Genomic DNA, 17,024 nt, shown 5'->3' with positions numbered 1-17,024 from the left:
GAGTTATGTGATTTGATGTACCGAAGGTTGTTCGGAGTTCTGGATTAGATCACGGACATGACGAGGAGTCTCGAAATGGTCAAGACGTAAAGATTGATATATTGGAAGGCTATATTCGGACATCGGAAAGGTTCCTAATGATTCGGGTATTTTTCGGAGTAACGGAGAGTTACGGGAATTCACCGAGGGAAGTAGTGAGCATTAATGGGACATACGGGAAAGGAGAGAAGGGCCTCAAGGGTTGGCCGTGCCCCCCTATGGCAAGTCCGAATTGGACTAGGGAGGGGGGCGCCCCCCTCTCTTTCCTTCTCCCTCTCCTACTCCTCCCCTCTCTCCCCTCTTGAAAAAGGAAGGGGACTCCAACTAGCATTGGGAATCCTAGTTGGACTCCCCATATAGGCGCGCCCCTTCTAGGCCGGCCTCCTACTCCTCCCTCCTTTATATACGTGGGTAGAGGCACCCCAAAGAAACTCCAAGATTTGTCTTAGCCATGTGCAGTGCCCCCCTCCACAGTTACACACCTCGGTCATATTGTCGTAGTGCTTAGGCGAAGCCCTGCGCCGGTAACTTTATCATCACCATCGTCATGTCGTCGTGCTGATGGAACTCTCCTTCGGCCTCAACTGGATCAAGAGCCCAAGGGATGTCATCGAACTAAACGTGTGCTGAACGCGGAGGTGCCGTACGTTCGGTATTTGGATTGGTTGGATCGCGAAGACGTTCGACTACATCAACCGCGTTAGTAAACGCTTCCGCTTTCGGTCTACGAGGGTACTTAGACACACTCTCCCCTCTCATTGCTATGCATCTCCTAGATAGATCTTGCGTGATTGTAGGTAAAAAAATTTAAAATACTGCGTTCCCCAACAGTCCCCGCCCGCGCCGGCTCCGCCAGGTCAGGCCGCCTGCCGGCTTCGCACAGGGCGGCTGCTCGTCGGCCTCCCGGCCGCCGGGTCCGCCCCGCCTGTGGCCGCCTGCTCCACCCTGCCTGTGGCCGCCTGCTCCGCCCTGCCTGGCCATCATGATTCTCCTTCCCCGTCCGCTCGCTGCTGATCACCAGCACCCGCTCGTCCTTCTCGCCAACACTGCTGGGGTGCAATACGAGTGAAATATTTTGCCTCCCAAGGCCAAAATTCTCGCCGGCAGCCCCCAAGCGGTGAAAAAAATGCCTCCTGAGGGGCTCAACGGCTGGAGATGCTTTAACAAACATGACGGCCAAAACCCAGGTTGGTTTTTGTGTTGGTTTGGTCATAGGCGTTTGTGTTGCTTTTGAACCGAACGTCGTCCCGTCCGTCCGCCGCGCCCATTTAAACACCTCCGCGGCCCTGTTAGAATAAATCCGAGGCATACCGTCGATCATTTGAGGACCAAGCAATCACACGAGCACGACACCGAGATTTGTTAATGAGGTTCACCGATATGGCTACATCTCCGGGGCCTGACTATGGGCGCTCCTCCCCATGACACCGTCACGATACCGCACACCGGCCACCCGGGCGCCGGCACACGCCGCCGGCTCCCCCTTGCGCGCCTGTGCTATTATGTTGGCATAGGTTACATCGTGTGTCTACCCCCGCTATATATGAGAGGCCTAGGATACAAGTGTCCTACTAGGACACGACTCCACATTCTATGTAAACACAATACAACTACAAGTTCAACTGTAACCTATCTTGTACACTATATTCGACACAACTCCAACAAACTCCACCTTGGTGAATATAATCCACCATCCTGTATTTGTCCATGCGTCAAACTTCCATGTACATTGGACTTGAACTTATCCCATGAGCACCGCTGCTACTCCAAAGACTCCATATGACTCCACCTGCAACTTGTAGTCCCTTCTTTTCTTGACCATAGTCAACACTCGAGCAAAATTAAGTTCCACATTACTCTAGTTTGCACCCCCAACTTCCAGAGTATCAGTCCAACGCCATCACACACTGATCACTGACCTGCGTGAAATTGAACAACTCACATATTGGGTGTCACACATAAGAGTTACCTGAACTCAATATCACCGCTCCTTTCTTGACCGCCTGTCTGAAACTTGAAGGAATTTCACCATTGCTTTTAGTCATCCCGAGTCAAATTCGCAGTTGTCTCACCACATGTATGACCACCAGAGCCCTGGCCCGTCTCCATGTCCGTGCGTACCGCACGCCTCACTGCTATTACCACGTCGAGTCTCCGCTGTCCCGGTCGAGTCTCAAGGGTCACGGACCCACACCACTCAACCCCCACTACAGAGTACCACCGATCATCACCGACCGATGACGAGTTTTACACTTCCATCAGACCACCAGGCTCCAGTCCGAATTACGTGTCCCTCGCTTTTCCCCGCTGAATAGGCTTCGACTCTCTGAGCTCTTACGCCGTAGCCCCTCAATCAGCTCCACCTTCAACATGACTCCATGATAGAGGATCAGTCCACCCCCGCGTCGCGTCGACTTCAAACTCTCATGTGTATGCCATCTTGAATCAACCCCGCGCCATAGTCTTGTCGAAGCCACACAAGCCCTCAGGCCTGCGCCGCGTGTTGCCACGCCAAGAAGTCGGTCACCATCAGCAGCACACACCTATGTCGTCGTCGACCCCACCACCGTCTTCTCTACCAACCGACCTGCGTCGATCCGCCTGACTGGCAAGTCTGATCCAACCGAACTTTCCAGACTGCAACCATCTGCAACTCCTCACAATCCTCATCGTCCGTCTGGCTTGACACCCCGCAACGCCTTCAAGCATTCTTGCTGTGCCAACAAAGTTTTCACCTTTGTCTGCCATAACCCAAAGTTTTCAGTTCTATCGAACATCTTCACCTCAAACTTGGTACCGTTGGCTCCATGATTCTTTGTACAGCGGACCTGTGAAAAAATGCCGAGCACTCTTTCCGTGATCCCCAAGTACACCAAGTATACTAGTTGTAAATCCAACAGGATAGCTTCTGGTCTTCACATGGAGTTGCTCCCTTGCACAACTTCAGATGCTAGCTTTGCTTGCCCAAGTCTTTGCCTTCCAACGATGGATGCTTTTCTGCCTTGATGTTGCACGTCCGCCGTCTCGGCCACTAGGATAACTCCTCTCCTGACTCGGTCCCTTTTTTCTAAACAAATCTCGCGTCCAGCTTCTGTACGCACACGTCACGAGTCCTCCAGCCTGCTCTTGAGCATCACCTGCGCGAGACGCGCTTCTCGCTAGCTTCGGATTTGCCCCCTGCTGCAGCCATATGGGTCGCACCGCCATGGGCCACACCTAGGCTCCCACTGTTGCACGCACCAGCCGCCAGCGATCCCATCAGCACGTACGCGCCGCTTGATGCTCGCCCGATCCATCCATCCGATCGATCGCTGCACATTCCCGCGCGCGTGCCGCTGTACGCGCATACAAGCCACCGCCGACGCATCCATAACGGGACTGCTTCTTCATCCTCTAGATCAATACAACTGGCCTTCGATCAACCAGCTCTCATACCACTTGTTAGAGTAAATCCGAGGCATATCATTGATCATCCGAGAACCAAGCAAACACACGAGCACGACACCGAGATTTGTTAACGAGGTTCATCGATATGGCTGCATCTCCGGAGCTTGACTATGGACGCTCCTTCCCATGATACCGTCACAATACCGCACACCGGCCACCCGGGCGCTGGCACATGCCGCCGGCTCCCTTGCGCGCCTATGCTATTATGTTGGCATAGGTTACATCGTGTGTCTACCTCCGCTATATATGAGAGGTCTAGTATGCAAATATCCTACTAGAACACGACTCCACATTCTATGTAAACACAATACAACTATAAGTCCAACCGTAACCTACTTTATACATTATATTCGACACAACTCCAACAGGCCCCACCACAACTAAATGCCAACCGGTAACATCCCACCACCGCACCGCACCTTCCTCTAGACCTTTCGGCCACCGCACCGCACCTTCCTCTAGACCTTTCGGCCCACGACGCCACCTTGCGCCCGTGCCGTGCCGCCTAACTTTTTTAAACTCTCTCCTCCTGTCCCCGTCTCTCAGTCCAAGCATCCAATTCCAAAACCACGCACTAGTCGACGACGGCCACCTCGCCGCCGCCGTAACGCGCACGGTCTCACCTTACCACTCATTACCGCGCTTCCAGTTCCGTACGCCTCATGCCGCCGGCCGCGCGGGTCAAACCTCCCAAAACATGAAACTCGGTGCAATGGGGTCGTGCCGCTTGCCCCCGGCCATCGCGGCCGCCGCGCTGGCCGCGGCTGCGCTGCTGGTGCTCTTCCGCGCCTCCCCGTACGGGCTCGCCTACCCCCGCGCGGGCGTCCAGCCAGGGCCGCCGCTCGTGGCGAGGGGTCCCGGGAGCCCGCCCTCCTTCGCGTACTGGATATCCGGCACGGGCGGAGAGGGCCGCAGGGTCCTCAGGCTGCTCAGGGCGGTGTATCACCCGAGGAACCGGTACCTGCTGCACCTGGACGCGGGGGCGTCGCGGGACGAGCGGACGGAGCTGGCCGCCGCTGCGCGGGACGAGGCGGCGTGGAGGGAGTTCTCAAACGTCGACGTGGTAGGGGAGAGCTACGCGGTAGACAGGACGGGCTCCTCGGTGCTCGCCGCGGCGCTGCACGGCGCCGCCGTGCTGCTCAGGATTGGGGCTGACTGGGACTGGTTCGTCACGCTCAGCTCCTGGGACTATCCTCTCGTCACGCAGGACGGTAAGATACTTCTAGCAATCACTCTTCTGATGCATGCTCTTCCTTATGTTTAATTAATTTTCTATGTTCTTGGATATACATGGAATTGAAAGGTGTAGTTTTTTTTTCGTGGATGGTTATGATTGCGAATTTGCGATGTGATCCATTGCTTGCCTCTCAAGACTCATGAGATGGATTTCTTTCTTGCGAGTTACGACTTGATTGTACACAAGTTACCATTGAGCTGGGGCGGCTGACATAGCTTTCTTTGGTTGTTGTTGCCTGACATTGCAAGCTATGAATCAGTCTAAAATCTCACATTTGAATTTGATCGTGCTGTTAGTCCTTGAAACTGGTAGGTACTAGCTGCACCTTTGTACAACTCTGTTTCTAGCTGTGCCAATTTCAGTACCATCCTCAAGGGCGTTGCAGTATGTTTTTGTGCTGAATTGTTCGAACGGTCTTCTATGGTAGTTGTCCGTACTCCGTGGTACTATACTTGCTTAATCAATTCTGCAACAACCTACCAAGTCGGGCAACTCATGTGTGCTTCTGAAATTTGATAATCAGCGAGAGCTATCATTGGGATATTGCCCAAACGTCACATAAAGCACTTTCATTTGATATGACAGATTGCCAGTGGCACCGTATTTAAGAGGGTTGGGGTTAGTCAGAACGGTTGCATTTTTATCTTTGAGCCTTATTTAATACTCCCACTGTTTCTTTTTACTTTGCATTTAAGTTTTGTGTTAAGTCAAACTTTATAAAGTTTGACCAAAATTGTAGAAAAAATATATCAATATTTATAATATAAAATCAATATTATTAGATGCATCAATGAATTAATTTTCATATTGTATATCTTTTGTATTGTAGATGTTGATATATTTTAATATAAACTTAGGCAAAATTTACGAACTTTGACTTAAGGCAAATCTTATATTTGGAGTAAAAAGAAACGGAGGTAGTACAGTATACCAATAATGCTTGACTTACGGGCTCAATCTTACGGGTGTAACTCATTGGTAAGAGTCTATATCCCGCAAATAAAAGAACTCCTTTCAAGAAGGGTAATGCGTAACAGGGCTTAGTGCGCTACCCATGGGATGCCTTACATCCCGCTCATCACAATCATGTGCGGGTCCATGTGGCCAGTCACACTGCGCAAGGCGGGTGGCGTTGCGAGTGATTTCTCGTTTGATTTTATACCATCAGGTTATGGTGAAAATTATTGTTGCTTGCTGCCCTCAGTACGAGTGTACACATTTTCCTTTATATAAAAACCTGAAAAAAAATGACAAAATGAAATTTTCTGCACAACCAACAAATGTCCACTAATGAAGACAACATATATAGAGCTTCTCGGCATATATTGTTTGTTTGTTTATAGAGATATGTTTTGGCGAGTGCCCAATGATCATCCCTTTCACTTTGTTTTAATAATTTTAAAGAATTTTTTTATTTAAATGCAGATCTCTTTTATGCATTTTCTTCTGTACCAAGGCACCTCAACTTTATTGATCACACAAGTAACCTCGGATGGAAAGAGTGAGTTCTGTAAGCAGGAAAATTTCTAGAGTGTAGCTCGCTATATCCTGTTTCGTTCCCTAAACATTTTCCTTGGCCCTTTCAGGCATGAAAGGTTTGAAAAACTTATTGTCGACGCAAGTCTATATATGGACAAGAATACCCAGCCCTTTCCTGCAACAGAAACAAGACAAATGCCTGAGGCATTCAAGATATTCACAGGTGTGTGCAAACATAGTTTCTAGTTCAGGTCTTTTTCGGTATTTAAAACATTTCTGAAATATAGTAGGACATCAGTGATTCAAATATGTTTGATTAAACCCCGGTGCTATTAAATCTGGAACAAAGCCACCAACCGATTGTTCTTTTATGTGCTATTGATTAAATAAAGATCACTAGGATTAGCCCTCATGCTGAATCAGACATTATGAGTTAAGAATTATAAGCATACAAACACTTCTTTAGAAGGAAAATAATAATTAAAGGGTCTGTTAAGGCTCATCTAGATGTGACATAACACATCTAATATGACATCATCACTGTTTTGTAGTTCCCGTTCCCAACTCATGAAACAGGCTTACCCCCCGCTTTATATATAAAGCCGCAACTCCCATGGCCTCCCCTCGGCCTTTGTCTTTGCCACTACTTTTTTTGTTCCTCTTGATTCATGTGTGCGTTCCAATTGGGCTGGTTCGATGCGTGCTTGTATTTCATTAGGCTGTTTTTTGGTCTTTACTTCTATTTTGTTTTGTCCCTTGACCATTTTTTTTAGAGAAAAGGGGGTTTTGAGCCCCCCGGCCCCATTTAATAGATGAAACCAGGAAATAACACCATTACAGTCATGGCAAGCATGTTCAGGAAAGTAACATCACTACAAAGATAGCTAATCAGCTGAAAGACAGCAGATCAGCTCTACAATAGAAGTCTAAACAGAGTTTTCATTATTACATTTTCGCGCACGAATCTGTAATAACCAACACCTCTCTCCCCTCCTTTTTCCCTGGAGACCAGATTTCTTCCACTTTTCAGTTAGCGCGCCGCATTATGCAGTCCCCAGCGACACCATTTCCTTTGCCACTTCTGTAGTGGGCACCACCTTGAGCTTCTTCCATGGTTTAGCTGGCGATCCACCCAGCTCCAGAGGGGTGACCGGGCTGAGCAGCGTCGCCTTGCAGGTGCTTTCGCGAGGGCTTCTTAGTGGAGAGATTTGGTATGCTGGCCCCTTTGTGATTGGAGCGTCATCGGACTTCGAGCGGGAGAAGAGAAGCGAGCGATCGAAGCCACCTTCAGTGTCTTTCGTCTCGACAGTTAACCTGCCAGAATCTGGAGTGGGGCTTCTAGGATGCAGGAGATTTTCTGAACGAACGCCTCCAGTTTTGTCAATGCAGGTCCTTCGAACAAGATCAGCCATCTCCTGAATTGTCCTAGCACTCTCCTCCATATCTGTTTCACATCAGTCCATATAGCATTGTTAAAGACATGTGAATTTCTATTTTTCCACATAGCCCATAGAACACATGCACAGACTGAATTTAAAGCGATATGCTTCTTGTCAGCTGGCCAAAATCTAGCAATTAATAAGTAGTTAGATCCTAATTCTACACCAAAAAATTCTGATATTTCCGCCCAGATTTGCTTGGCCACCACACATTCAAAGAATAAGTGTGTAATGGATTCTTTTTCAGAGCAGTAAACACATTCTGGGGCTTTTTCTATGCCTCTCTTGGCCAGGTTGTCTTTTGTCATCAGCTTGTTGTGGGAGAGTAGCCACAAAAACACCTGGACTCTGGGTGGGGTTTTTATTGACCACACCGCTGGTATATACACAGGCTGGACCCCCCTAAAGTTGATGATACTATAAAGGGAACTAGTGGTGTATTCCCCTTTGGCTTCATATTGCCAAATGAGTGAGTCACCCTCCTCTCGAAGCAGGGTACTCCTAATGATTTGCTCTAGGGCATACCAATGCTCCATCATAGCAGGTGTGAAAACCCTCCTGAAGGTGAGTTTAATCTCATAGCTGTCCCAGATCTCAGCTATGGTAGAGCATTGTTGGTGGCAGATGGTGTAAAGCGGCCAGAATTGGACTGAGAGGGGGGATGTACCAAACCAGATGTCTTCCCAGAATCTGATCTTCTGTCCATCTCCCACCACCCATTTATATCCAAATTTCAAAGCCTTAGCAGCCCACATGACCCCTTGCCAGAATCTGGAAGGGTTTTGGGGTTTACTAGCAAAGATGTTAGGGGAGTTGTGGATGTATTTTTTGTCCACTATTTGTTTCCAAAGCTTGCCTTCATCTTTGATGTATCTCTTTACCCAGCTCCCAAGGAGGCAAAGGTTAACATCTTTGATGTTGGGCACCCCTAAACCCCCATGTTTTTTCCCCATACAAACTAGGTCCCTTGACCATTTGGATTGACCTGCACAAAGAAACACAAGAAAATACACAGGCACAAAAAATCTGGACAAATTTTGTGTTGAGAGTAGACACGCAACTGGATCGGAGAATGTGATTAGAGGATGGGTCAAGGGCTTCACGGGGCATGGAAAGTGGTTCTGGTTCTTACTTTTTTGTACTCTCTCACATTTTCAAGGAAAACAAAAACAAACAGAAAAAAGAATGCATACGCAGGCAACCAAAAAATACAATGGCCCAGGTAGGTAAATCTCCACCCAGCCCAGTAAAGAAAGACATCGAAACGAATCAAAACCGATGATGGCCCAGGCAAAAAACACAAACCTCGCAGCAACATCCTGAAACTGTCTCATGCGTGATAAGCAGTACGAATCTGGGAGCTACAGTGCAAAATTTAGTTGAGACATAGCTAAATATCATTTAGATGAGATTTAGCAAATCCGATGATTAAACTCTATAGTAACACCTCCAGCAAATTTTCAAATGAAAACATAACAAATTAAGTTTCAACCTAGGATCTTGTTTATATTGAAGATTTTGCTCATGAAACTATATTTTGGCACGTATCAATAGAAAAATCGAGAGTACTTGGGGATTGAAAGAAGGAACCATAGTTTCGCACGAAAAAAGGAACCATAAAGTCAAATCACGTGATGATTGGGTGGAGCTATTATGTTTACACAAACAACAACAAAGCCTTTAGTCGCAAACAAGTTGGGGTAGGCTAGAGCTGAAACCCATAAGATCTCAAAAACCAACTCATGGTTCTGACACGTGGATAGCTAACTTTCACGCACCCCTGTCCATGGCTAGTTCTTTGGTGATATTCCAGTCCTTCAGATCTCTCTTTACGGACTCCTCCCAAGTCAAGTTTGGTCTACCTTGATCTCTCTTGACATTATCTGCACGCTTTAACCACAGCTATGCACTGGAGTTTCTGGTGCTCTACATGTATATGCCCAAACCATCTCAGACGATGTTGGACAAGTTTCTCTTCGGTAGGTGCTACCCCAACTCTATCATGTATATCATCATCCCGCACCAGATCCTGTCTTGTGAGGCCACACATCCATCTCAACATGTGCATTTTCGCTACCCCCATCCGTTGAACATGCCTCCTTTTAGTCGGCCAACACTCAACGCCATACAACATTGCGGGTGGAATCACCGTTGTTAGAAAGGAGAGAGAGGGATTGCTGCGGAATATGATGGATGTATTATTGAGCCTCAAAGGCGAGTATATATTGAGTACAAGACTTCGAGGACAAGACGCCTCCTAGAGATAAGATGGAAACAATTCCTATCTAATCCCGGACATTCTCTACATACCAAATATAACTCTAACATCCCCCCGCAGTCGTATCGGTAGCGTCGCGAACAACAGGAGCGTCGCGGACGGTCAGACTGGAGAGAATAGCAGCCGATGGGCTGACATCCCCCCGTAGTCATAGCGGGAGCGTCGCGGACGGTGTCGCGTTGCGGACGCATTGACTGTAGAGGAAGCCGACGAGTTGCTCAAGCGGATGATAATCCTTTGTGCCGATGTCGAGGTAGCCGAGAGCGTAGGGTGGTGTAGTCGTGGTCGAGGTAGCCGTGTGAAGAATGTCGTGGTCGATGTCGAGTCGGGGTAGCCGGTGTCGAGGAAGTCGTCGTGGAGCCGCGGGCGCAAAGAGGCGCCGAGTTAGTCATGGGCGCAGTAGTGTCGAAGAAGTGGTGCGCTGGGAAGAAGACGGTGTTGACGAGGCGTCACGCCGGGTTTGCCAAACCCGGGGACACGTCGTAGACGAAGGCACGCATCGGTGTTGCCAGCACTGGGCATGTGTAGACGGACGAAGATGAAGTTGACGAAGCGCCACACCAGGCTTGCCAGGCCCGGGGACACGTCGTGGACGAAGGCACGCATCGGTGTTGCCAGCACTGGGCATGCGTAGACGAGGGACCTGCACGAGCTGTACGCCATGTCGGAGAAGTCGGAGGGCCAGCAGAGAAGGAGACTCGACGACGGTTGTGGTGCCAATCGGCGTGGGGGCCGATGTCACCAACGGTGGCCGGAGTAGACGAAGTGGTCGGGCTAGATGACGGCGACGTTGGCAACGGGCTGGTGCTGGACGAAGACGAAGGAGGTGGACGGGCGGCGTCGGCGGCTATGGGGGTAGCAGCGGTGGCGGCCAAAGAAGAGCGGCGGCGGTGCTCGAAGTAGGCGAGGAACCCGAGGCGTGGTGAAGATCGGCGTGGACGGTAGCGTTCCCGTGCCAAGGGAGGTGGCGCGGTGCATACCACGAGAGGTCGACGTGCGGGGACGTGCACCCCTCGGGACGGTTGCGGGGACCGCGGGCCGCGGTGCTGCAGCCTGAAGGGGCGGTGCAGCGGCTGAGCACGGGATGGTGCAACCGCGAGGATGGCCTCGAGGCGGCGGCTAGGACCGCGTATTGCGGCACTACGGCCCGAAGGGGCGACGCAGCAACGACGTGCGAGTTGATGCAGCTGCGAGGGAGAACCACGGGGCGGCGGCGCTGCGGCCTGACGGGGCAACACAGCAGTAGCCCATTGCTCGATCGGTGGAGGGGCGCGCTGAACTCCGGGACGATCTTCATGGGACCTGGAGAGGCACGCGCAACCGATGGGCCAGGTCGGTTGCGTGGCGTAGATGAGGCGGATCGTGGCGGCAAGCAGGTGATCAAGCCGATCGCACGCGAGGTCGGGGACGCCGCTCGGTGGAGGCGGGGTGGCGGCGGAGTCCAAGATGACGTCGACGATGACGGACGACATGGGACGACGTGCGGACGAGCGCGTCAGCACCAGCACCCGGGCTGCCAAAATAGTGCCGGCGCCCGGGCAGCGAGGCCCGAGCGACCAATGTAGCAGCGGCACCCGAGTTGAGGCAGCCGAAGAGCCTAAGGCAGCCGGCCAGACACAGCCAGGGATGAGGTCGGCAAGGCAGACGCGGCAGAGGCGGATGGCGTGGATCGATGGGCGGGCCGGCGCGCGAACGACGGCTATGATGGGTCGACGCATGGCGCGAGGCCGCCGGGTCGGGGCGATGTAGGAGTCCCGGTCGAAGCAGGGCGGAGCGGCTGGCATAGGACGTCGGGTCGAAGGAGAGGCTGGCTGGTCACGCCGGGGTTGAAGTAGAGGCGCGCGAGGGTCAACGGCGGCGGCGGGCGACGCAAACCGATCAAGCATAGATCAGAAAACCAAAAAGAAAAACGTCGATCAAGGTGACCGGTGGGAGAGAAAAACCCGGAGCAAGGGCTCGAGAAAAGGACTCGCTAGGGCAGCCGGCCAACACGACCGGCAGACGAACCCTAGGTACGGGCGGCGCGGCCCCAGCGGCGGTCATGGAGGTTGACCGCCTCGAGGGTGGCGCGTGGGTGCGGAAGCGGCGACGGCTAGGGTTTAGGATCGAGATAAGGCTGATACCATGTTATAAAGGAGAGAGAGGGATTGCTGCGAAATATGATAGATGTATTATTGAGCCTCGAAGGCGGATATATATTGAGTACAAGACTTGGAGGACAAGACGCCTCCTAGAGATAAGATGGAAACAATTCCTATCTAATCCCAAACAATCTCTACATACCAAATATATCTCTAACAACCGTCCTATAGAACCTGCCTTTTAGCTTTTGTGGCACTCTCTTGTCAAAGAGAACGCCAAAAGCTATCCATCCAGCATTGATTCCATGGCTCACATCTTCGTTGATATCACCATCTTTATGCAGCATTGACCTCAAATATCAAAAGGTGTCCTTCTGAGATACCACCTTCCCATCAAGGCTAACCTCCTCCTCGTGCCTAGTAGTATTGAAATCGCATCTCATGTACTCGGTTTTAATTCTACTAAGCCTAAAACCTTTCGATTCCAAAGTTTGTCTCTAAAGCTTTAACTCTCTATTAGAGAATTTTACGGTACATCTTACTCCTAGGGAAGAGGAGTAGTTTAGGTTTAATCTAACCGCTGATATTATAAGGCATAACGGTCAAATTACAACCGGCTTTTTTTTGGTAAGTGCATCAATGTTTAAAATAATCAGGCTTTTTCTTGGTAAGTGCAATAATGTCTAAATCATAGGGATATTTTTTCTCTCCTAAGACCCATTTCGTATAACATGGGCACATTGCTACGATGCTCGTCTTCTCCGCCTGTTCCTCTCGATCGCCCCCTTGAAATCTCGGCACTATGCTCACGCCCTCACTTATGGCCCTCGCGATCGCCAAGGCCTTGCAACCGATCGCTTGGTGTTCCTCATAGTTCTAGCTTGGTAGTATGCGAACCTAACTTGCCATTGTGCTATCCGGCACTACCTCACCACTTTTCGATTAATATTCGTTAGCATTATTAATTAGATATTCGATGCAAACTATGCTGGGTCACTAGAACTATTAGGATGCCAAGAAACGAGCTCATATACACGCGTATGCGACTAAAGAGTTAGGATAAAGAAATATTTGATAATATGAAGATTCTCAGTGTCTTTGTTAGGGTAAAGAAATATTTGATAATTAGAATAAATTGATGTCAAGTAACCATAATTTGTGGGATTTTTTTATTCTCCCGATTCTACCCCTATAACCCATATACTACTCGTCTTGGGTGCCATATACTACTCACAGGATTTAGTAGTATAGATCAATCTCATCCGCTAAAATCTATGGAATAGACGGCTAATATATGTTAGAGTGTACCGTAAAAGGTCTCTTCTATTAACCCCCATCCGACAATCATCGAGTAGCACCACATCATCCGTAAAGAGCATACACCATGGGATATCGAAGATACGGGCTCAAAGTTGACCCTTGGTGCAGTCCTATTTTAATCAAAATGTCATTAGTGTTGTCATCACTTGTTCGAACACTTGTCCCAACATTATCGTGCATGTCCTTGATGAGGGTAATATACTTTGTTGGGACTTTGTGTTTCTCCAAGGCCCACCACATGACATTTCGCGGTATCTTATTGTAGACCTTCTCCAAGTCAACGAACACCATATAGGTCCTTCTTTTGCTACCTGTATCTCTTCATAAGTTGTCGTACCAAGAAAATAGCTTTCACGGTCGACCTCCCAGGCATGATACCAAACTGATTTTTGGTCACGATTGTCATTCCTCTTAATGGCTCTCTCCCATAGCTTCATTGTATGGCTCATCAGCTTAATTCCACAGTAATCAGTAGAACTTTAAACACCCCTTGTTCTTGAAGATTGGTACTAATATACTCCGCCTTCATTCTTCTGGCATCTTGTTTGCCTGAAAAATGAGGTTGAAAAGCTTAGTTAGCCGTATTACCGTTATGTCTCTAAGGCCTCTCCATACCTCAATGGGGATAGAATCAGGGCCCATTGCTTTGTCTCCTTTCATCCTTTTTAAAGCCTCCCTGACCTTAGACTCTTGGGTTCATCTCACAGGACGTCTGCTGGTATCATCAAAGGAGTCATCCAGCTCAATGGTAGAGCTCCCATTCTCTCCATTGAACAACTTGTCAAACTACTTCCGCCATCTAGTCCCCTCATCCTTCACAAGGAGCTGTTATGCTTATAACCACCAAGAGAAAATAGTGCATCTCCCTAATTATCTTGAAGTATATATAACTAATGTTTATGATAATCAAATTCATTTATAAAGAACTTATCGGTCCACATAAGAAAAGCAATTCCAATATTTAATATATAACTTTGTGTCCTATAAGCATTCCAAAGAGCTCGGGCTTCCCTAACTTTTTCTATTGAAGTTGAATTTGTTTATAAGATGAAAAATCGAAAGCAAATTGTATCAGTACAATTTTCTACAACCAATTCTTCATTTTCTTTCCTGCTGGAGACATTGAAAACGTGATTCATGATGGTCATAGATAAAGGAAGAAAGCTGCCGATACTTTGCCATTGATGTGTCGGGAAAATGCTGAAAGAAATTGTGGGTGATTAAAAATCCTGCACGAGTACTGAGTACGAATAAATCCACGCGAGAACTCAGGAACTATCACACCGTGATATAAGTTAAGGAAACAAAACAGAGGTACATTAAGAATATTTTGGCCAAATTAAACGTTTGATACATAGCAAAATATGTTATAACATATTTTAGCCATGCACATCCGACTTGATAGTGATTTAGAAAAGGACTAAGATTTTGTTACTATCACGAGTCGTTGCCTCTGTTTTTGATGCCATAATGTAAAGTGATTAATTGTAGTGAAATTCTAAGAAATATTCACAGCTTAAGTTTTTAATGGCAACATTGACAATCTAAGTTGGTCGAACATGAGAAGCATGTACCCATTTGCTAGTACTTCCTCTGTAAAGAAATATAAGAGCGTTTAGATCAATAAAGTAGTGATAGTGATCTAAACACTCTTATATTTCTTTAGAGGGAGTATTTCTTGAAAGTTAGGGACGATCCATGTAATTAGGATACTTGTGTTCAAATATAAGAAAGTTCACGTGCTCATTGGAGTTATATTTAAGTTCCCATTCACTTACTTAACTTACAATTGGCACCCCCATTAATTCTTATACTTGACAGTACGTATTACACATACGTAGTACACATATATGCATTTCTGAATGTTTTATTTCCTATCTCGCAGGCTCTCCATGGGTAATTCTGAGTAGGAACTTCACTGAACATTGCGTGCATGGCTGGGACAACCTCCCCCGCAGGCTACTGATGTACTTTGCCAACGCTGCTTACTCCATGGAATCATATTTCCAGACTGTCATATGCAGTTCATCTGACTTTAGAAACACCACTGTCAACGGCGATCTACGTTTCTTTGTTTGGGACGATCCTCCTGGGCTGGAGCCGCGTATTCTTGATGAAACGCATCTCGATAACATGGTGAACAGCAGCGCTGCCTTCGCAAGGCGGTTTGTGGAGGAAGCACCAGTGCTGAAGAAGGTTGATGATGAGCTACTGAACCGTTCTTCGGCCCAGTTGGTTCCTGGTGTGTGGTGCCGGAATTTGGGTGAAAAGCAAGGAGGCGGGGATGTGGAGGCGTGCTCGGAATGGGGCGACATTAACGTTGTCAGGCCTGGGCGTGCTGGAGAGCGGTTGAGGCGCTTCATATCTGAGATCATTCATATAAGAGGATGCACGGTCGCAGCAGCTAGCTGAAAGCCGAACCCACCACAAGTCTGGAATTCTTTGTCAAGAGAGCAGTTAAACAAAGAATTTAAGGAACACATTCTTCGCTGCAGGTAAAGCACGCGTTGCTGCAGTCGACAGTTCTACCAGGCTGCATAATACCACTGACGCTCCTTCTACACAAACTAGGTACAAGTATATACTCCCTCCGTCCGGAAATACTTGTCATCAAAATGAATAAAAGGATGTATCTAGATGTATATTAGTTTTAGATATATCTCTTTTTATCCATTTTGATGACAAGTATTTTCGAACGGAGGGAACTGTATAAAGCTGTAACTGATTTGCCCTTTTTTTAACCATATGGATAGGACATAGAATAGGTTACACTGCAGTAGTTACAGTAAAAAAAGGTTACACTGCACTAGTCACTTGTCAGATAAGTATATATACACAATTGTTGTTAAATGGCGGCTTGAGTGGTCAGGTTAGATCATCACGGCCTACCGATTTTGCTAAATATTTTCGAACGATGATTATATGAAAGTTTAGGTGGTTCTTAAGACATTACAGCTGATGGCATTTGTGGCATTCAGTTGATCTGGTATAAATTGTAGGTGATGTTTGCACTAAGAATTAGTACTAGTCACAACATATAACTCCAGACTCATTATCATTATTATTATTATTATTATTATTATTATTATTATTATTATTATTATTATTATTTTATTTTAGAAAAGGAGGTCAAATCCTCGGCCTCTGCATCAATCGATGCATGCAGCCATCTTTGTTAATTATTCCGTAAAGGTCTGACAAGAACATATATCAATCCACCTGAAGCCATCACTCATACCTATAGACTCGATAATGTGGAGTGCTCTCACTCTTCATATCTAAAATCGGTGTTGTCGTTGATCCATCCACATAACGTATCGGGATCAACAACCGATGCGGCCTACCTAAAGCGCAGATCACATGCACACGTTTTAGAAGCCTACACCATAACTCCAGACTCTTGGGCTGCTTTTGGTTATCTACATCATTTTTTGCGTTGTTTGTCTCCTTCCATTTGTGGTTCCACTGGGACAGGCTAGGTGGTTCGTGGTTGGTGAGTTAAAACAGATGGACATGAAATAATAGAAATCGACATTGACACCTTACTCACACTTCAAATTTTTATGTACAAGTCTAAAAAGGTCGTTTATTTTTGACAAATTCTTTTAATCAACTCGAGGAATGGCTAAACTTTCACTGCGGATAGCAACGGGGCTTAGCTTTCCGTTTTCAAGCCGCTCAATACCTATCACCACATAAATGCA

The 17,024-nt window shown here is 47.8% G+C and overlaps 1 protein-coding gene across 1 annotated transcript; it reads left to right on the top strand.

The window, feature by feature from the left end:
- Positions 1 to 3,975: 3,975 nt before the first annotated feature.
- On the top strand, positions 3,976 to 16,417 carry LOC123188945 (beta-glucuronosyltransferase GlcAT14A). The gene is made up of 4 exons (XM_044601234.1): positions 3,976 to 4,697; positions 6,149 to 6,224; positions 6,310 to 6,425; positions 15,206 to 16,417. Exons 1-4 carry the CDS (start codon positions 4,184 to 4,186, stop codon positions 15,730 to 15,732), a joined length of 1,233 nt encoding a protein of 410 aa, XP_044457169.1. The 5' UTR covers positions 3,976 to 4,183; the 3' UTR covers positions 15,733 to 16,417.
- The last annotated feature ends 607 nt before the right edge of the window (positions 16,418 to 17,024 follow it).

This window comes from Triticum aestivum, chromosome 2A (assembly GCF_018294505.1).
Source record: "Triticum aestivum cultivar Chinese Spring chromosome 2A, IWGSC CS RefSeq v2.1, whole genome shotgun sequence".
Classification (NCBI taxonomy): Eukaryota; Viridiplantae; Streptophyta; class Magnoliopsida; order Poales; family Poaceae; genus Triticum; species Triticum aestivum.
The sequence above is the reverse complement of the archived record's forward strand: the minus strand, read 5'-3'. Positions and strand labels throughout refer to the sequence as shown.